The 23,097-nt window shown below is 34.9% G+C and overlaps 1 protein-coding gene across 4 annotated transcripts; it reads right to left on the bottom strand.

The window, feature by feature from the left end:
• Positions 1-444: 444 nt before the first annotated feature.
• LOC131034557 (nuclear transcription factor Y subunit A-4) lies at positions 445-21,327 on the bottom strand. Of its 4 annotated transcripts, none has more exons than XM_057966074.2 (7): positions 20,981-21,324; positions 18,169-18,262; positions 17,578-18,075; positions 7,868-7,986; positions 7,627-7,698; positions 1,828-1,992; positions 445-1,503 (listed from the first exon to the last, which is right to left on the bottom strand). In XM_057966074.2, exons 3-7 carry the CDS (start codon positions 17,876-17,878, stop codon positions 1,057-1,059), a joined length of 1,104 nt encoding a protein of 367 aa, XP_057822057.1. In that variant the 5' UTR covers positions 17,879-18,075; positions 18,169-18,262; positions 20,981-21,324; the 3' UTR covers positions 445-1,056. The 4 variants fall into 4 exon arrangements, with proteins under 4 accessions (XP_057822057.1, XP_057822058.1, XP_057822056.1 ...); XM_057966075.2 differs by lacking the exon at positions 20,981-21,324 and adding an exon at positions 20,011-20,501; XM_057966073.2 differs by having other exon boundaries at positions 17,578-18,262.
• Between the last annotated feature and the right edge of the window lie 1,770 nt (positions 21,328-23,097).

Raw genomic sequence — 23,097 nt, 5'->3', positions numbered from 1 at the left:
CTTGACCAAATTTACCTCACTATAAGATGAGTTGCATCAAGCATTGAAATGAACGTTTCAATAAATGTCCAGGAAAATAACCCTTGTATATTTCTTAATGAATATTATTCAATTATCAACCTACTGTCTCAAGCTCAAGCTATTGATGATGGCCCCATGGGGTACAAAATTAAAGACAGTAAGAAAAGCATAGACTTAAATTAAAAAGTTAACAGATACATGAAAATTTGCTCCATGGGGTACAAAATTAAAGACAGTAAGAAAAGCATAGACTTAAATTAAAAAGTTAACAGATACATGAAAATTTGCTCTAGGGGACAGAAAAAATAACGAACATAAATAGCAACCGTGTGGGGTTGCATAATTGCTTACGTCCTAATTGTAATTTTACAAAAAACAAGCCAATGTTCAATTAATGGCATCAGTTTTCTGAAGTCTACCACAAAAGCATAAAAGTGGGATGGTACTTTCAACAAACATGTTTACATTAAAATCTGTCAGTGCCCAAGTTTTAACACACATCATAACATCAGAGTACATAAACAGTATTCTCTGCCTTGACTAGCACAGGAGAGGAAGTAATTAAAAACACAAGTTTTGTTGCTTCCAAAATCAAGCATCGATCACATTGTCTAAAGAGGAGACACTTGAAAACAAACCTTCCAGAATTTCAATTTTTCAATTTTTTTCTGCACGAAACATATAGCTCAAAACCTTATCGCGATTGTCATGATAAACTAAGTCTAGAAAAACCAGCCAAGGATGAATTGCCATAGAAAAACACCAGATGGGTTAGGCCAATCTATTGACCACACACTTCCATCTGATTGCTTCCCTAGAAAAGGTTCTCTAATGCAGGATGGCTCTTTGAACCAATTCACAAGCAAACTATACATGAATGCCCGTAGAACTGAATCATAGAAATTCCAAGATTTTGCCTGCCGTCTGTTTCACCTTACAGATCACAGGACTTCATTGACAAATATCTTGCAAAAATCAATGTAACAGCACATCAAGCAAATGAGAACCCAATCTTTAATCTTACTTTCCAACGTGTCATTGGATCACAACAACTCTTTGTTGTGATCCACCTGATAAGATGACCCCACTTTGCTCACTGCCACCTTCCTCTGCTACACCTGAAGGAGGATGAAATGCTGAGAATTGGAAATTTGGATGTTGGAAGTGGTTCGTGTATGTTTCATTGGAATGAGAATATTGATAACTTGTACCATTTTCAGATGACTCCGAAATACTGGTCACTTCTGACCCTGACATTGCTGATGCACCATGTAGCTCCTGCACTGAATTTACATTTCCACTTTCTGACTGCAGAACTTCAGACCCTGAGGAACTCCCAGCCTGTACAGGTGGTTCAGCTGATGTAATTCCATTAGCTGCATTTGCTTTTGATTCCTCCATTTTTTTGGTATTCAGGAAGCGACCACCACACCCTCTTGCTCTTTTCATTGCATGGCGATGACGAGACTCATGAAGATATGGCTGTTCAGTAACATGGCATGTGAGAGGTTACCATCCAACATCATTTATAATATCAAAAGAAATTATGCATGCCACTAAAAACATCTCAAACAATGTCAAATTTAAAAACAGGTGAGTTGTGCCAATACATTAATAGCTTAACATATTCAACCATGCCATAATAGTGACAATAATACAACTACAATCTCTAATGCGGTTCAGATAAACTACAGTACACACTAGAGTAATATTATAGCCAAGCATTTGAGATGCCACATCCTAAATGCATTACCTGAAGATAAAGCTAGCATAGAAACAGTCCCAAGGCAAAAAAAAAATATGTACCTTCCTGTTTTTAATCAGCTTATTTTCAGACTCCTGCTTTGCACGACATTGCCTGCGTCGAAGAATCCCATGATATTGTTTAGCATTGACATAGACAGGTTCTTCAGTCATGTCCAACTGCAAGGGCATCCGAGCCTTTTGCACCCCCAGAATGTGTGGATTTATCTGAGTAAAACTCAGTACTCTTGTCAGCAATAATAAAACAATGCCTTTCACAATAGTGTTTTATCATTTTACTTGCAACTGAGACTCTTAGTAAACATAAAATTATTATCAGTGTGAATCTATTAATAGCTGCACCTCAGCCCTCACTCAGAATCAAATATTACAGATAAAAATTTCTATATTGGTGAGTATAAAAAGGCAAATCAGTAAAATAATTAATTTCTATTAAGATTTACTTCATCAGAATTTTCATAAATTTTAGTTTTTGTTCAACTAACTCAACTTTATTTACCAAAAAAAGAAAAATCATTTGACAAAAGCTAGGGTACCAGAAAGTGCAAAGCAATCAGACAAAAACATTATTGACTTATTCAGGTCATATGTTAAAAAGACAAGAATTATAATCAAGAGTGAATGTAAGAACTGCACCTTTATATTTAGCTAGTTCTGTGTGGCCCCTTGAAGACTTGTTTATATTAAATTTCTTGCATACTTACTTTTGGTTGATTGTCAGCTTTAAGGATTTTTGCAGAGATCATAGAAGATTGGGGGCAAACATGATGGGGATAAACATTGAAATAGTTATTGGCTCACAGAAGTTGATAGATGCTTGATAAAGTCATGATGAAATTAGTGAGCTGAAAAGGGGCACAGAGAGTGGGCAAGAAAATCTCAGACACAACATGGTAGATACCGAAGGGATCTCCAATTAGTGGTTTGTTCACAATAATAATAGATGGTGATTTCCAAGTTGTCAAAGTGACAGCAAGAATTGGACTCCGCATAAAACAATTTGACAACATAAAAGAATGACATGGGTGAGCCATCGAGAGGCTACAATGTTAAGATATATTAGCATTAGATATATTATATAGGGAGTTGGTGGTTTCAACTGACACTCAGATTAGGACCAGTGTTGATAGTTATTGTTTGGTAATGTAAATTGTTCACAATAATAATAGATGGTGATTTCCAAGTTGTCAAAGTGACAGCAAGAATTGGACTCCGCATAAAACAATTTGACAACATAAAAGACTGACATGGGTGAGCCATCGAGAGGCTACAATGTTAAGATATATTAGCATTAGATATATTATATATGAAATTGGTGGTTTCAACCGACACTCAGATTAGGACCAGTGTTGATAGTTATTGTTTGGTAATGTAAATTGTTCCCCGGATAGCCAACTTGGCTTCCCTTTGTAAGCCTATTTTGAAATATCCTTGTTTCACTATACAATGTTATACACATGCTTCCCCTTTTGACAAAGGGAGGGATACAAATCTGAGTAACCAATAAAGAAAACATGATTTGTAATAAAAAAAAACTTTGTTTCTGTTGCTCAGAATCCTCTTGTTCTCTGCATCATTGCTTATGGCATATTCTCTCTTCTTATGTTCATGCATGATATGAGATAAACTTTTGTACTTCCATTCAGTATCCAAACAAACGGGCAAACACATTCATATCATTTAGACTTGTTGCCCATGCACACTACAAAACACTGGTTCCTTAGATGGGAGCAACTTATTTTAGCATAAAGTGTGCTACAGCCTTAGAAAGGAAATTGATAGAAGAAAAATTATATAACTGCAGTGTTCCACGGAAACGCATTTCCCCCTCCCAGGCCCAAGTCCCCCCATCCCCGAAACCCGTCCCCAAAACTTTTTCCCTTTGTCCCCCCGTCCCCGAAGCCCGTCCCCCCATCTCCCCATCCCCAACGGTCGTGGAACACTGTATGACTGTGAACAATAAATCACTGTGCAGAAAGAGGCTTACTGTAAGCTGTGTGAGACCTCCCAACTTTGTCCATATTGTACTTCCATATCAATGCGAGGTTGCTCTCTCTTATTTTCTGCAACTTTGTAAATTAAATGTATATTGCTATCTTGTAGGATCCATATGGTTGTCTTGCTTTGGAGATCAAAACAGAAAAATATAAAGATGATCATTTAAAATTAACAATTATCATTTAGTCATTTTCTAAGTATAATTGTATGTATTTGGCATTTTGTATGTATCACTCTACATTTTCTATAAAACAGTTCTCGGGTCATCTCCTGGCATTGCTTAGGGACAACTGTCATCAAAACTCTTCTTCATAAAAAGTTTCCTTAGACATCTAAATCTACCTGGTGATGCTCAAACTGACTTCTGTACTCCTTGTCTACAAAATGCAACTAACAAATACCATTCTAGTAAAAAGAGTATTGATATTTGTGTTCTCCTGTGATCTTCTTAATTTTACAACTTCTTGGGACCATTGATACTTCTGTGGCTAGGGTCATATAATTATTCTCTAATGCAAGTAGAAGTACTTTACATGCCAATGACCAACTACAACTCTAATGGTACAAATGAAATAGCAAGGCAAAAAAGAGTGTATTGCCCAACAATTAGCTAGTGCCTTTCATCCCACAACAATTGATATTGTAGAACAAATGCATTTCACAATCAAGCACATCTCAGCTGTGTGTCTAAGACTCTAAACCTTAAACATCCTGGTAATCTCCGCTGTGTGTCTAAACCTTAAACATCCTAGTAATGAGCATTGACTAGTATTTTGTAACCTTCATTCAATTCAGGCCTCTAATTGAACATCTTTGGTGCAAACATTGCATAATTGTAATCTAATTGTTCTTGATCCCACAACAAATGATATCATATAACATTTGCATTCCACAATCAGGCACATCTTGGCCATGTATATCTAAACTTTAAACATCCTGGCAATGACCATTGGCTAGTAAGTCGTAAACTTCAATTCAGGCCTCTAATTGAACATCTTTGTTGCAAACTTTGCACAATCGTAATCCAATCGTTCTTGATTTTCTCTACTCACCTTTGCATGTGTCTGCTCAGCCTTTCCATGATCCCCAAAGGTTCAGTTTAACAGTTGGTTGCTGTTATACTATGAGCTTCTGAAGCAGCAACTCCTTGACAATTTGACACTCCAATGATCTGAATGATTGAGACAATCTGAACCACTACTGTCAAAAACTTATATGTCTATCAACTGCAACGCTTCAATGAGGATACACAATGTTGAAAATATGCTTCAAGAATGAAACCATCTCATGCCTCCACACTTTCAGCTTTCTTGAAGAGTAGGCAATTTGGCTGCAGAATAACCATACCAGTTCACAGTATATGGCCGATTGCTTCTAATGAACAAATAACTATTCTTCCTTTATTAATCAGGCTTCATTGGCATTGCAGTAGATTCTTTTAAACAGTAGCGTAATAACATAACACAGTGGTATCCAGATAAACCCCCCACCCACCCAGCTATGATTCCCTCCCACCCACAATAGGGGCGGGACAAAGGTTGTGATATTATTAGACTGAAAATCTAAAATCTTTAATGGCATAAAGAGACATTGCTCTTTCATCACCTTGCCAATTTCCTATGTATTGTGGGCATGACTCTATCCTTCAATGTGTGCAATTTAATTAATTATGAACATAAATTAATTGGCAAGGAGACCAAATGCAAAATAATTGAGAAAAATATCAGTTAAAAGGTACAAGAGAAAAAAAAAAAGTGATATTACCAAAATTGCGATTATTTGAAGCATTATACAGTGTTCCCCAGGGATGCATCCACCCTGATCTTATGCCAGTTCTTCAAAAGGAGACACCCTTCGGATGGTGGCAGAACATCCACTCAGCATTATGATTTTTAAAATATTCGGGGAGGTCCCTGGCAAGAACCCTCTACACAAGGGGAATGTCCCATGGAACGCCCCCCATTCAGGGACACTAGGCTATCCCTACATCCCTGTAACTGCTTTAAAAAAAAATTCATTGCCAGAACCCATCCCCTCTCCTGCTGTGCTGTCTCATTGTCATTCATGTTTAGAATCCATTTGGCTGCTATGCTGTGCAGTTGCTATGTTGCATATTGATCTCATACCAAGTGTTTTGTATTGGCTCCAATTTCTGCATAACGCAGAGTATCATTTCAGGATCTGCTGTGTAAAATTTCTAGTTTTTCCCACTGCATCACACTGCTTAGGGACCTTAGCACGCAAGCTGGCTGTTCTCCTCTCTTGACTGTTGATCTCACTAGGAACCTAACATATTTGCTTCTCTCTCAGCTCTGGTCTCTGTTTTTATCGATTGGATTTGCACCTTTGTTGAACACCGGTTCCAGTAGATAAAGCAATAGAGAGAAACTTCTTTGCAATAGAATTTGTTATTCTTTGAAGTGAAAAATGTATGCTTAAGCCTTGCAATTGATAAAAAAGACTGATATTTTGCCTCATTTTATGGCTGCTATATTGTGTTTCTTTTGAGTGCAGGTTACATTCTATGCTTTTAGTCTGTTTTAAGTCCATTATAAACTAATTGTAGACATCTTACCTCTATTGCAGCTGTATCCTCTTTATATTGTAAGAGTTTTAAATTTTGTGTATACAATTATAATTTATATTGTATATTAATGTTTAACACGTTAAAAGAATTAAATTAGTATATATTAAACAGTGATTAGTAATATTAATATTTATATAGTTAAAATTAAAATATATTGAATTTGAATATAAATTACTAATACTTAAGTTTTTAACATGTTAAGAAGTTAAATTTATTATAATTTATATCTATATTGATTATTATAACTTAGGCAAATTTTATTATAAGTTAAAATTATATATATATATATATATATAGCTGTCCCCCTACCATCCCCTGCCACCCCCAAGGTTTTGGAAAACATTTGTTGTCCCTAGAAACCCATCCCCAAGTCTGCCCACCCTGGAAACTCAGAGAAATGCTCAATTAAAATGACACAATATCACTCAATAAAAATGAGAAATGAAAATCCATTAAGTATAACTGAGCAAAATAATCATAAAACAAAAAAAAATGACAGAATTTTTTCAAAGCAATATCTTATATGTGCAAGTAACTTCAGATAAACTGGCATCTCGTTCAAGTTTTTATGCATACACATACTCTCATCCATAGCATCCATTTCCATAAAATATGAGAGAAAAAACATAAAATATGTTTGAGAAAAATAATCAGCAAATGACATTAGAAAACCACAACATGAATTTTATTCAACCAAAACATCCAAAAGCATTTATTCTAAATGTAATTAACGTAATATAGAATTCCTGAAACAGAGCATTAAAAGTCAAAAACTGAAGTCATTTAAGGTAACACAGTCTGGATCAATAATGAACAACTCCCCAAAATGGGCATTTTACTCATACAACCCAAAATACAAGAAAACATAGATTATTTGGATATGGAGCTTTTTTGACTCTAATGCAACAGTATCCAGTATCCACACATAAATGACTCCTCATCCATAAATCATAAATCCTTGATTGAATGCATAAATGCATGCATGTAAAGTGTAAACACTAAGCTACATGAACATATCTAGCAACGTAAACTAGATTTTAAAATTGGTATATACCAATAACCACACCAGTGCCTCCTGGCAACTGGGATACATCAAAAAAAAACTAAAAATATTATTATCTATGAACAGAAAAACCACAATAATGAATCTAAAAATTTTAATAATATGCTCCAGCAAACACCCATAGCTGAGAGTTCAACAAATAAAATAGCATAATATCATTTGGAAATGCCATTTAAGGAACAAGAATAATTACCATAGCTTGAGCTCCATAAGCAGCCATAATACTCCCAAAATATGGATCAGCATATGGGTATGCAGCTCGAGCCTGGAAAAAGGGAATGATTTAATATCTTCAACTTATTTGAACCATAAGACTTACTCTCTGGGAAAATGCGAAGTAACATTACTAAGCAATATTAAAATGTATCTTTAACTAGAAATCCTACATGGCATTAACAATTTAACAGTAGTCAACGAAAGTACATAAGACATACAATAGGAGGACCAAACTCCAATTGTGCATGTGGTGCAAGGTATTCAATTGGAGTTGAAGTAATTATAGGATTAGTTGACTGGCATTGACGTGACTTCTCCCCATTCGCTCCATCACAACCTAAAAATCAAGTGTGTACAATGAAGAATGAGAAATATAAAACACAGATTAAGGACTACTAAAGTAAAACCTAGGCACCACAAATTCAATGTAAACAATTACCTTAAAGAAGTTATTCACAGAACAAGCAGAGTTTCAAGCTTAGTAGAAGCAAGCAAGATAAAGTCCTTCAACAATAACAAATTTCAAAACTGCCAAACTATACAAGACCTGAGCATGTAAGGCAAAAAATTGTAGCTTTCTTTCTTGTCCATGTTGACCAAATATCTTCGCAGAACAAACTGAACACTGCTCAACTCTTTTAGACAATAAAATTCAAATATCCAAAACAGACAACAGATTGACCTCTTTTTCATTGAACATAATATTGAAATACCTAAACAAATCAAGGTTTAACTAAACAAACATAACATTCAAGAAAATAGATTAAATTAATTGTGATTAACATTACATCATTCAACTGCTCTAAGGAGAGGGAATATAAACAAACTTGCACCAAAGTGATATTACCTCATGCATGGAAAGGGAAAAGTAAATTACCCTGCTGCAGTGGAATAATCAAACAATTATACTATTTGTCCTTATTAAGGTTGAACAGTGTGCCAAGAAAAAAAAATTCATAGCTTCCTTGTTAACTTGAAATACCTTCTTCCAAGGCAGATAACAGAAATAGAAACGAACAGCTTTGGGAGGTGGTTTTTAAAATTAAAAGGCTAAAAGCAAGATAAATAGTAAAGAAATAGAATGCCTCGATTCCTATATCATCCAAACTAAAATGAGGCACAACATTGACAATATGCACATAGTTTTCTGTCATTGACAATGTATATAGTTTGATGAGGAAAATTTACACAGAGTTTAATCCAGAAAACTCCTATTGATCTTCATGGACCGAGGAAACTACATGACTTTCATATGTATATAGTTATACTGCTAAAACAATCCTTGAATTTGAAAAGGATCACATCACATAACATCTTTGCATGCCCACTTTGACCCACTTTTCTGAAAACTAGAACATGAAGTAACACAAATAGAACAGTTGTTTTCTCCAAGTTGGATTCTAGTTTGTAAGCATCTATTTTTAGTTTGTAAATTGTCTTTGAAATAAGTTCCTTATTATCATCAAGGAAATCATTAACAAATGCTGAATATGTGCCTTCCATAAAACTTCGGTTACTTGATTTTGGATAATTCACTCATCAAACAGTTATTTACCTAGGAAGGAAAATTAAATATGACACATTGCACAAACTTTGAAGTGCTTCACAATGCCATCAATGTCCATGTATGCAAGCATATAATAATATTCCATGCCAAAATACAGACTAAATGGTATCAAGCAGAGGTAAATGTGCATACATCAGAGATGAGAACCCCTTGGCATGCAAGATATTTCAAGCGGTGCATTTACATGCCAACACATTACTGTTACCAATGAAATGCAGATCATATGACCAATAGGTTATCAAAAACACCATGAGATATCATCAGAATTCTGCAAACCCTCTATACTGTCATCAGATTATAAGAGATAAAATTATCATTCCTCCATATCCTTTCCAAAATTGTAAGACATTGAACATTCCATCCTTTCCATCAAATGTGTACTGTTTTGCTCACTTTAACATCTTAATAAAGAGGAAATTGCAAAATGACATTTGGTGAGCCATATGTCAAAATTAATATCACTTCGGTATATCTAAATTTAAGCCAGTACAACCACAAATCCTATCATCACAAATCAAATACAGATCTTATCACCAACAAGTTGTTAACAACACCATGAGATATCATCAAAACCCTGCAAAGCCTCTATGGACTTGCCGGATAACAAGAGAGTCAATTATTAATCTTCCATATCCTTTCCTAAATTATAAGATACTGAAGGTACCAACCTTTCGTCTGATGTCTACTGTTTCACTGACTTTAACATCATGATAATAAGGGTGAAAATGTAAAAAGACAAAATTGGTGAGCAATATGTCAACAATAATATCAGTTCTGCAATTCTAAATTTACGCCAGTATAACCACAACTCCTACCCATTACAAGAAGCAAAGAATTAAAAGAGTCAACAGAACTCCTATCAGGCATACAGATGTAAAGGAAGACTTATTAATTATTATATTTTATCCAACCATGATTGGTTCAATGGAGCTTTATTTGTACGTTTCCAAATGTTATCACTAAGGAGCAATGAAATGCATCAATGATCCCAAAGCTTCAACTACTTAATAACAGCAGAACATTAGATTAAATACCAATATACTATGCCAAAATTTTAGTGCTTTCATAGAAACTCTCACGATGGAATTGTGCAATCTATTGGATATTAACTGCATGACATTTTAAACACTTGTGTCATAGTTAAGCATACGTACTTGCCTTGTTGCATACTGACTAGTTTGCATACTTGCCTTGTTGCATATTGTTTCCAGTTTCCCTTCCTTTTTGAGCACTTTTCACCCCATGAGATCAAAAATAAAACCTAACAACATCTAGCCCAATCAGATTCCTGTTTACAGAATATTAAAAAGAAAAGATCTTTAGAGAAATGTTATATATTCAATTGCCAAACCCGATGTTGTCCATTTTATTGAGATGACAATATACAATAGGAGCTTGTAACATTAAGCCTCCCTGGTGAATCAAAGAAAGAAAAGTAGTAAGATTTCAGTCCTTAAATTTGACTCAGCGATGCCACAGTTGTGCAATTTGGAGTGAAAAATCACTTCTACCACATATAGACCAAATGCTGACACAGTAGGTTAATTCATCACGGAAAGCCAACAGTATAAATTGAAATTATAATATCAAGTCACAATAGGATTCGTAACCTACAAGAATCTAAACCATAGAAGCAATGGTCTGCAAAAAATCGCAATTATACCCAATTAATCTTGAATCCTGGAGCTAGCCGATTTATTCCGAAAAAAATCTGATTTACAGAGATATCGTTGACCCAATTTTCAATGATTTTTTGCATTTAAATCATGTTAAAAACCCAAAAAAATGGCAAAAAAGTGAAAAAAATCGTTGTAAAAACTCACAAAACCCTAGGAAAACTCATGAAATTACTGAATTCCTCAGAAATGGGGTTGATCAAAGAGAGAATCAGAGTCAATATGCAATCAACGCTGAAAAAGCTTGTTAAAGCAGTGGGGGAGCAATGGCGGTCATCAACCAAATTTGAAAGGGCCTCAAACATCCTAAATCGTGGGGGGCATATGAGATAGTATCGAAGCAGCTGGCAAATCTGCTCTAAATTGTGGCTTCGATATGACTGAAGCTCTCTGCATACCCCGCTCCATGGATTCTGATGCGAACAAGTATATAATTAATATTGTACACTAGCTTTAAAATTAATACTATTATACACTATAATAGATGGCATTTTGATGAGGAAAGAGCAAGCCCCTATAGTTTATGAGTAATACCTAAGTTACCGAATCGGGTACGGGTACGGGTACGTAGTCTCGGTACGCGGATACGTCAATTTTTTTGGAGGGGGTTGGGTACGTTTTGGGTACGCCTCTTTAATAAACATATGAAATCATAAATATATACATATTTAATACCTAAAACTTTAATGTCATAATAATATAAATCTATATTATATTAAATTTATAAGTTTATGAACTATTATCTTAATACCATATTAATATAAAGTTATTTGATATTATTGAGTTTTTAAACATGCTAAATATTAATAATAAATATTAACAAAATAAAAGTAAAACTATATTCCTATCACTATTTTTCAAAACCTATTAATATAAATACTACTTAATAGGTCATTCATAAAATAACACATGTATAATAATAATAAAAATAATTAAATTAACAATAAATATTAAATAATATTTAATTTAATATTAATTAATATAATTTAATATAACTAATTTAATAAACAATAGAATTCATTAAAATAATTGTAAGCTTCTTAATGTTCATAATAATAATAAACGATATTAAATTTAATAAAATTTTAGTAAATTAAAAACCTAAAATTAAAGTTAAAACTTATATAGAGTAATTATAGGAGAATAAGAAAACACTTCCGTCGAACACAAATTTGGTTTTATATCCGTCGGGAAGAGGCTATTCGAATGGATGGAAGAGTGAATCTTCGTTGGGAGGAGGCTACTTTGCCCTCGTCTGCCCTCGTTTGACCTCATCGTGCGTCACCTCCCCTCATCTGCCCTCGTTGTGCGTCGCCTTGTTGCGTCATCTATGCTTGCATCTGTTCTTCTTGGCTGCACAAAAAATTCGAAGAGAAACCTATGTATTTTGATTTAGGGTAAAACACGTTTTCTTTCTAAAAAGTGGAAAAAAAACCCCTCGAAATCCACATTCGACATTGACTCGTCAAAAACGCCACAGAATCGAAAAATAAATGCCACGTCATTCCAAATACGTTGGGATTCATGGTTGAAAACGTGGATACGTTTCAGAGGGCAAATGCAGGAACCCTGTTCGATTCCACTAGGATTCCAGTTCGAATCCGAATCTGATTCAAATCATACCCAGATCCAAGTCAAAACCTAGACGTACCGGTAACTTAGAGTAATACTATAAAGTAGTTTTAAAATTTAAAACATTATAGACTGAATATATATTAATAGTTATATAATAAACTATTAATTAAAAAAATATAAAATTTATAATGTACATATTTAATTTTTAATATATATATATATATATGATGGTTTTTAGCTTGGTCTGATCCCAAAGAGACTACTTACAAAGGATCTCTTCCCATGAGACCATTTCTGAGGGGTCATCATTACCCACACTTCATGTGTTCAAACCCACAAGCTCAACGGCTCAGCGAAGGCAGAAGGCCTGCAAGCTCAATGGCCCAGCAGGGGTTTGAACCTTGGTAGCTGCCTCACTAACGGAGTGTTTCTACTACGACACTAAACATCTGAATACATATATAATATATATAGATATAGATATATGATTTTAATTTATAATTGATTTAGTTAATTTTTGCTCAAACAAAGCCATACAATTCAATATGTGAGCAATATATCCAAAGTGCTCCACGAAATAAATCTGAATGACAATAAACAAGCTTACATACTTGTAATAAAATAGCCTCCAACACATAATCATTAAAATTTGTCTCTACCTAAAATAGTAGTTGCAAGCTAGGTATTGCTAAAACCAGTGGCTTGCTAATGTTTTACTTCAGCTAAACAAATGTCGTTTGTTGAATTCTACCCCATATAAAAGACTTACCAATTGCCATCAAGGAATATAAAACATTGCAACTGTGGAATATGATTTGATAAGCTTTCTCAAATATTGAACTACTCCTAGAAAACTCCTTGCCTCAATCACAATGAAAGTCTTGGATCACTTGAAAATGGCTTCCACTTTTACTAAATTCCTAACGATGGCTGGATCGTTGTCTGATAAATTTTGATCTCAGCTACTTCATAGACTTAGTTAATCTTTGATCTCTGACTTAGACAACTATTTGGTGTATTTGGTGACTGCCTTTTAAAATGTTAACTGAATATTTGCCTATGTAATCAGCAATATGAATATAAACAACAAAAATCTATTTTCTACAATTAATCGGTTAAACTCTATTTTATTCACTCTCTATATCTCTATGCTATGGAAATGCCCTTAAGTTTTAAAAAAAGTACTGTCTATTTTTCTAGAATTTTTGACAATTTTTTAAAATCCATTTTTTCAAAAAATCTTATACTTTTGGTTTGCCGATTTTTTCCCCAAACAATTTTTGTTGCTATGATTCTAAACAATGTCAAGGCCAGAATAAGAAAATGTCTAATCATTATCCCTGTCGATGATCATTGATTTTTTTCACAAAAAGCAAATAGGAATTTTGAATGTTTAAAGAGAACTTTTGTAAATATATCTATCAGATCCTTCTTGTGTTAGCTAGCAAATCAATCCAGGGACATCCCAGTGTTTCCCACATCAACAGTTGTTTTAAAAGGAAAAATAAGTTATAACTTATAACATAGTTACTAATTTTCTAAAACAATGAGGGGGACATTTTCAAGTAGTTAGTTTAAGATCATTAATGATATATTTACAACAATCGTGCAATCACATTTTCCAATTTCTTATATGTATTCAAATCACTCAATTTCCAAGTTCAAATTTTCAATAGGCAATATTAAATGTCCAATGTTCAATGTTTAATGTCATTAGTTGTTAATATTATTTGAATTTCAGCTCTTTGAAATGATTAATGATACTTATGAGTTTATAAATAAACTTATAAATTTATTTAAATATTTTTTTAAAAAAATTACAATTTCTTTATATTTTTAGTATTGTGCATATATAAAAACTATCATTTGTACCCCTGCCCATCCTCAAAATCCAGGAAAGTTTTTGCTGTCCCCAGAAACGCATACCCACATCCTACATTCCAGAAACTCAAATAAAAATAGGGTTAAATTTAAAAATAATCCAAAATAGACAATTAGGAATAAGGGGATCTTACAAGAGCCAGTATGGGCATAGTGTGGTCGTTAAATTTGAGTGTTGTGGTTCTTGACACCTAGGTTCAAACTCTACTGGGGCATTATTGCAAGCATTTGTATTGGGAATGAGGTCCCCCATTTGCAACCTCGCCAATTCATAGCTCCAGTCAAAATCATTAAACCCTCTCCCACAAAAGGGGGGTCTTACAAGAGATAAATAAACATTAACAATAATATATCTACACTACCTTCGGATTTTTTAAATCTGTTACTTGCATAAAATTGAATTTATAGGAAAACAGCTGCACTTTGCCAAAGAGAGGACGGTTACTCTGTTAGATTTGTAAAGGGTTGCTAAGCTGATGCTCTCTCGGCACAGCAATTAGAATAAGTCGAACCTTAATTTTAGTGATTAATTCTGACTAGTGGGTGATAAAAATTCAGACCTTATTTTTTAGTTCTACATGCTGATTTTTTTCTAAGTTTAGGTGTTTTATTAGTTAATTTGACACTAATTTAGATTATTCTTTGCAAGTTAGCGCTGCTGCTTTATTCTGGTTGACACGAGTCATGTATTTATAGTTTTTTTCTTTAACCAGAGTGGATGACAGAAATATATTTTTAGTTTTCATCTTTTTTCTGGGCAGACAGTAAGCATATGATATATTTTTAGAGTTTTCTTTCAGATAAAGGCATCTGAAGTAAAATTTTGTTTTTCTTTCTGTTTTTGTTCACCCAAGTAAGAGTCTATTTAGGACCATGAGAACTCACTAGTTTGTACCCAAATTGTAGACAAAAAAATAAGAATAATTAAAAAGTTATACAGCAAGTTATCTATTTTGGTATTATATTATTTTTGAACATGCATTTTAAAGTTGATGTACTTAGAGTTGCAGTTATGATTAAAAACAATTTAGGTCCATTCCCAGATTGTAAAATCTACATACCATGTCCTAAATGCTAACATGTACGAGAGCAGAGAATCTAAAACCTTCCAAAGTTTTCTTTGATGGAATTGGCTACCATCAGTGTGAAGGAGTTGTCAGGGGATTTCAGCAGGTGCAATGCCCCAGTTTCCACAGCTAAAGTTAATTTGTGCCTTAAGAGGCATGAGGAATTGTGATGCGTTGTTACTTCTTGGGTGTGACACCCAAGAGACTTCACTGACTGAAGTATCTAGGACCTATGAAAGCCTACATGCATGTGATGCCGTAGTTTCTCCAGTAATAGAGTTGTTGATTTGCTGATAGGTTGCTGATCTGAATCAATTTTAAGTGATTTGTTCAGTTTCATCATGTTCCAGCAGCTGCAAATATGACAAATCTGGGTCTTAGAGATTGTGACCAGCTAGTGGGTGCACCAAATTTTATTACTTGAAACTGTAGGCTGCAAATGTTGCTGGACGAAGAACATCTTTGGGTGCTTGTGAAAACCATATTAGCACCTCCAATTGATCCTGCTCAATTGGCTGACCATATCTTGGTATCAAAGAGCATGAATGCCTCTCATGAGATATTGAAAAACAAACTCAGTAACACATGCATGAGCAACGTAGCCTCCGTAACTGCCTTCCTATTGACAATCACAAAACTCTCATGTTTTTTATCAGCTTATGGATATCCAGGTTACGGTGGAGGGCAAAGAATTGGTACACAGAGCCCCAGATAGGTTCTCCCCATTCAAGGAACAGTTTGTTCAAGGTTTTTATGCTTGTGAAAAGCTTCCCACCTTTGATTTCATTCAAAAGGGGACCAAACTAGAAATCATTTCAGCTCTAGAAATGAAAGGAACAAAAACCTAACCCTCATTGGGAAGATGAGCAAAGATGGGTAAGACGGGAGGACATGGTTAGGATCAGAAGGGCAAGTTGGAAAGAAACATTCTTTTGATCAGAGAAAAAGAATTGATCCACGTGAAGTGTTTCAAGTTCCAAAAGATGAGCCACTCTGAAACTTAGTGTATTGAAAAGAAGAAAGCCAAACATCAACTGAAAATGTTTGTAGGGAGTGCAGAAACTTCAGCTGGAGCATATGAGTTAGCATCTAGATTTGGGACAGCTCTCTCCATGGTGCTAAACCTATCCACTAACACTATTTCTGGTGTAGGGTGATATGTGCATAGCAGAGCATCAAGAGATGTGACCTTCAATAAGAAGGCTTTCAATAGACTTCAAAAGAAAAAGATTGATATACAGTAGAACTTGGTGATGACGTCACATATACTATTAATGGGATAAGCACTGTCACCTTGAGGCGATGTTATTGAGCTAGATAATGTCTTACATGTTTCTAGTTTGGCAAAGAGTCATCTTTCAGTTTCTTGCATGACAGATCTACAATGTATCTGAGTTTGATGGTCAGCAAGTGGTTATTATAAAAAAAAACTCTGAAGCTGTTCAAGTTCTGGCCAAAGGAATTGGAATGGTGGCCTATGCAAGCTACTTGTTGATCCAATCAAGCAGGTATGACAAGGTGCCATGATGGAGGAGCGTCCTTCTATCTTTAAATTTCTAAGCCTATTGCGGAACCATTCATTGCTGGCCCTGATAAGACTTTATTAAGATTTTGAAGTGAGCGAAACCATATAATCAGATGCAAAAGTTGGTTCGAGAGGATATGGAGGAATAATCTTATCTCTTATTGCCCCACAAATATATGGAGGGTTTGCAGAATTCAGATGATATCTCAATTGACTTTAGTAAAAAATGCAATGACAACTGCAAAAATTAATCATATACCAGACTGGAATGGCATGGATTGGAGTCTTGATGTCCCCATCAGCACACCTTCATTCTATCTTTAAGTTTCTAAGCCTATTGTGGAATCATTCGTTGATTCCATACATGCGACTAATGGGAGTACTAAAGAGAACCAGGGCATTTTCATTGCTGACCTTGATAAGACTTTAATAAGATTTTAAAGTGAGTGAACCAATAGAATCAGATAGAAAAGTCATTACGTTCAAAATCTTATAATTTTGGAGAGGATATGTAACAATAATAATAATCTTATCTCTTATTGTCCCACAAATCTATGGAGGGTTTGCAGAATTCAGATCATATTTCAATTGACTTTGATAAAAACTGCAATAACAACTTGCAAAATTAATCATATACCAGACTGGATTGGCATGGATTGGAGTCTTGTTGTCCCCATCAGCACGCCTTCACTTTCAGATTGAGAATGGCTTGCAACACATGTTGGATGTTCAGGCTGCTCTGACTGAATTACCACTTGTTTTCCAGCACCAGGAACTCTGCTCGGATGATCTACAAACAATGACTTTGCAGGATTATAGAATGCAGTCTGTGGCACTTGAGATCCAAAACTATTCCACCAAAGCATGCCAAGAGCAGGAGACGGGAGATTGGGTTGCCCTTCAGAATCCCTCTCCTCTTTACAGTCTCCACCTTGCATGATTATATTTTTCGAAAATGCAGTCAAAAAATGTTAGTTGTTATCACTTCTTCACTCTGAAAGCTTCCCCTATTTTCATTCCAAACCTTTTGCTCAACAAACCCTGTTAGACTCAGATAGTCTTCCAAATGCACTGTTTCCCACAGTACATGCCTTAGAAACATATAAGTTCTGCTCTCAGACCTAAATCATGAACCCTGTACAGCAGCTTTCAAATGGCAGAAATTCTTTCAACCCATACTAAAAATGAAGGTATTCTCCAAAAAGAAGATCTGAAACATCTTTAATACCTGGCATAATGCATAGCTCAACCTTGGCACATTCAACTCTTAGGTAGCAATTGCAAAACTACCCCAAACTTCACAAAACCTTATTCATGCAATCCTGTTCAAATGGAAAATGGTACATGAGCCTCAAAAACATCTTGACCTGCATCTTTTTTTTCAGTCTTCAATAAGAAACTAAAGTGTCTACAATCAACAGTGCAAAATCAGAATAGTCTGCAGACTTTAATTATCTTAATATAAAAGGAACACCAATCAACTGAAAAAGAGAATCTTAACAGGTAGGTAGGCAGCTAATCATATAGCAAGAGGAAGTACATTACTAAAACTCAATGTGTAGAACAAGCATTACTAACTAGAAAGGTTATTAAAAACATATACGGTATTTTATCCTAACACTTCGACCTCAAATGATTCAAAGCCATTAAAAGTAGACAAATTGAGCAAAAGCTAAGCAATATATATCTAATTCAAGACATATATGCATGAGGTGTTACACAACTTAGAATAACAGCTGAGGCATTTCTCCGTTGCCATTAGACGTGTGCATTTAGGCTTTTGCATGTATAAATAATAAAAAGGGGCAGCTTAAGCCTGTTTCGTGTTAAACAGGATGTCCATGCAAAATAACAAACCCTTCATGCAATTGACCTTCCAAACATCAAAGATCACTTTCTGTGACAGTGCAAGTGATGAATTGACAAAATTGCTGGTCAGAAACAGTTATTGTAATTTAAAGTAGTTAAGAGTGACTGGGAACATTTTAAAAGATGGTCCAAAATACATTCAACACATTAAACAAACAGGACTGTCAAAAAACCAGTTGTTTGGTCAAGTCGTACTATTTCAAGATGGTATCTAAATGCATCTTTTATGTCAGTGCTAAAAAAGTCCTCAAAAACTAATATGGTCATATCAAAATACATTTTCAATCAGAGAGCGACATTGGTAACTGAGTAAATATAACATTATTTCAGTTAATTAGTTATATGGAGTAACTCTAGAACTGTTCACTCGATGACCACTAGCACCATAGAAACATACAGTCCACAAACCATTAACATCATCTACTAACACCAAATAAAATCTGCAACTCTCCTCGGGATTCCAGTAAACTCAAGCTAAACACATCTCAAGATTGTTCACACATCATCTAATTCTCCTCCTTTGAGGTCACTTCATTGAAGTACAAATCTCCATTACCTTCAAAGTACAAAGACATATCTGCAACTTACAAGTCCGGGAATATTTTCCAAAGGTATTCTTGCTCTCTTACAAACATAGCAGGATAAAATTTAGCATCTAATGCACTCAGAATGTGCTCATGCAGCAAATAAATGGTTAAAATAAATAAATAAATAAAAAGCATTGCCCACGTGAACGCTAACTTGGACCAGACCACAATCTGGATCATTTAACTTGCAACATGCATATTACACTAACATTCTGGACCTACATACAATATCATTACTCCTTGCAACAACTGGGTGTGGGTCTACTAGATTTAAAAGCAGAGGCACTGTGCAATAAAAATACACATCTGTGATATCGTATCCCTAAATGACATTCAAAAAAACTACTGCAGTAAGGTACTTTAGGCCCCTTGTAAGTAAAGCGTTTCAAAAATAATCAAGTAACACTTTCCCTAACGTTGGCATTTAATTCGCAACGACAAAACAGTTTTATAGCACAACTATCGAGTCAAAACAGTTTCCCGGCGATAACATCACTGGCCAACAAGTTGTTGCCATAAATTATTGTCCATAATGAAGTTTATTGGGTGGGAAGCAGGTTAGTATGCTTATTGCCGTATATAAATGTGAATAATAGGGTTTATAAGACCAATACTTTTGATGAGATGTGCCAAGGTTGAGGCATGACGAATGTGGTGTATAACAGAGCGTGGCCCAGGTAGTGTCGTACAGCCAAGCATGACACGGATTTAGAAATATTTTTGACTCTGTAGCTCACGCTGGCCCAACTCTAGACTGTGGCCCAAACTTACCCTAATAGCGCCCAACATCTAAAAGTGGCAAAATTTTGAATTTCTGAAGCACAAACCCGTGAACAAGCTTATAAGTGCACAAAAATGTTATTTCTCGTGTAAATTATTGAACCGTGAGAAAGTGACAACCCAAAATCAGAACTGTCACCAGCCAACACATTCAACGAAAAACAGACAGCTCTAATATCATTTTGCAGCCACTTTAATAAAAGAAGACCCCGCTATTACTACAGATCCAAAAAACTCCGCCACTTTGAAGTTCATGGTCTCGAAAACTCATTTCAGCAAAAACTAAGACCCCCAACTGACACACAACATAAAAAGAAAAAGAAAAATGAAACCACACAACGCACAAGAAGGCCGCGCCTGAGTCCCTTCAGCCGAATGCAAGCCAAACACAGACTCCCCTTCTCAAGCCAGCATAAACGAAAACTTCAAAATAAAAAAATAAAAAGTACTCCCATTCGCTGCATTCCACCTTCTAACCCTCGAACAACTCAAAAATCCTCACAAATCCCCCGCCATTTCATTTCGTCACGCCACGCACCCACCTTGGAAAAACATTTATCATATCCCCCGCCTAGGCGCCCAAATTTCACAGAAAAAAAACAAAATACAAGCAGCAAATCTCGAAATACGGCAACAAAGTAAGATTCACACGGCAGAGCCATAATGAAACAACAATACACACACAGCCTAAGCATCGTAAGTCCGTTTCAACAGGCAAGGGCATAGACAGAAGCAGAGAAAGAGATGAGATGAGCAAAGGGTGAAAAAGGAATGAGATATATACAATGTATATACACAACCAACCTGCGCAAAAGCATCGGCATCGGGCCATGGGTGGCAGGCAGCCAAGGCTTTGTTGTTGTTGTGTGTATATGTCTGGGTGTTTGTTTCGCCTTTTGTGTCGCCTCTGCTCACGCTCTTCTTCCCCCTCTTGTGCTGCGCCCACTGCCACTCACTGTCTTGTACTTTCTTCTCCTGCTGCTCCCTATTGGCTCTTTACTATTTCCTTTTTACCTCAATTCGGATTTCACCCCTCTTTTCAAACTATTTTAATGCACGGATCCATGTTGCGGGTTTGCTAAATTAAGCCTACTTTGTTGTAAAGAAAATGAATCCGGCAGATCATGATCATCATGATCCCGTTCTAATTACGGCTCTCGCCCTTTTCTTTTTTAACTTGGGCAGTTAAACGTTGCTATTTTCAGGGGCCCCCGTATTTGTTTCGACTTTCGTATTTGGCGCGTCGCGGCATCTTTGTCCGTTTGCCCGTTTACGATGAGCTGGCAACCGATGACGTGGCATACGTAGGGCCCACCGCTTGGTCAAACGCCTGATTTGCCCAACTTCTGACTTGCTCTTCAATTTAATTTTTTAAGGACATTTCATTTTTTTGTTTCCTAGGACGAGGGGGAGGGACACCACCACAAGCGGAAAAGTTAAAGGCTACATAGACCCTAGAAAAATTTCTCTGCTTGCCTATGTTTTTATTTTTTGTTATTTTTTAAGGAATCATTCACGTCAAGATAATCTTCATTGAGATTCTTTGGGTTATTTTATTAGAGAACAGGTACATCACGGTTCTCATGACCCTGGACACTTTTATTTATTTCAATTTTTTTATTAAGAAGAGATGATGATGATGATGTGCAATGAAGAGCTCCAACTTTAGAAACTAATCATTCCATGTATGTAGGGATAGGTTTAAGCTACCCCAATCTAGCTGTTAAATGACCTAAACAATGATGATTTATGCTTTCATGCTAAGGGAGGATGGATGGATGGATGGACAATTTGATTAGGTTAGATTGTAACAAGATAAGGTGTTAGAGAATGAGGAAAGTAATTTTATATTTCTTCTGTTTAAACTTAGGTTGTGTACTTAGAGTTGAATTATTGTTTAAGGATATAATATGTAGTTTATATATTGTGGGAAACACTTCATTATCTGAATTTATTTTAATTTTATTACAATTAGAATATAAAAATTAGTGTAGGTTTGGTGTTTGACACATATGGTATTATTTTATGAAATCATATTGTTTTAATATGTGATATTGGAGAATCTTTATGTCTTTGATCTGTAAAGTTTGATTATTAAGTAGTTTATTTCGTCATAATCCATCTTTCTTACAATACTTTCAATAAAATTAGATGACTTTGTTATATGAAAATTATGACACTAAGTCACGTTTTAAATAATAGAATTATTTCCACATCAAACACTACAAACATTAAAATTTAATTAATGAATAGACATATTTGATGCTTTGGTAATAAAATTACAAGCAATTTTGTCATTATTGCCCTAACAAATGTACTAGAAAATAATTAGTACAAATTACATTCTTAATAAAAGAGGTTAATGTTGCATATAGTATTACATGAGTTATCAAAGGTGAATAAAGTATTTTACATCATATCTAAGCATTGATTTTCTCATCTTCATTATAATAATGTAGTTTGGATTCCTCTAACATATCAAACAAGATGTATTGTTGGTTTGCAACCTCTACATTCTTGTGGATGTAAATATTTGTCTTTAGCATTTAATTATGTCTTTGTAACTTTACAAAAATAATTAAATCTTTCCATTACTCCCAATATGAATAGCTATGAGCTCATGTAGCTAAGATCAAGCTTCCAACTCATTATAAAAATGCAATACATTATTAAATTACAATTTTAAACAATCATAAGGTTATGCATCAAACACTATTCTAGATGCATCTTAGCTCAAATGATATGTAAATGGATTGAACTAACACTAAGTTTTTTAAGTGTCTAGTTTTACAACTATTTATAGATTATTACTATAAATCAATCTTAAGGTCATGTCATGGACCTTATGATCTTCTTCCACTTCCTCTCGACTATTATTTTTCTTGTGTTCTTTACTAAACATAAACTTATATAGCCTACTC

This window comes from Cryptomeria japonica, chromosome 5 (assembly GCF_030272615.1).
Source record: "Cryptomeria japonica chromosome 5, Sugi_1.0, whole genome shotgun sequence".
NCBI classification, from domain to species: Eukaryota; Viridiplantae; Streptophyta; class Pinopsida; order Cupressales; family Cupressaceae; genus Cryptomeria; species Cryptomeria japonica.
The sequence above is the reverse complement of the archived record's forward strand: the minus strand, read 5'-3'. Positions and strand labels throughout refer to the sequence as shown.

Bases quoted from the DNA above. Each gene is read 5' to 3' on its own strand.
- LOC131034557 (XM_057966073.2), bottom strand. From the start codon at position 17,878: ATGCAAGGTGGAGACTGTAAAGAGGAGAGGGATTCTGAAGGGCAACCC. The intron at 7,987-17,577 runs GTATATGATTAA...CTTGATTTTTAG, and splicing joins ATCCATGCCAATCCAGTCTG to GTTGTGATGGAGCGAATGGG. The intron at 1,504-1,827 runs GTACATATTTTT...GTTACTGAACAG, and splicing joins AGCTGATTAAAAACAGGAAG to CCATATCTTCATGAGTCTCG.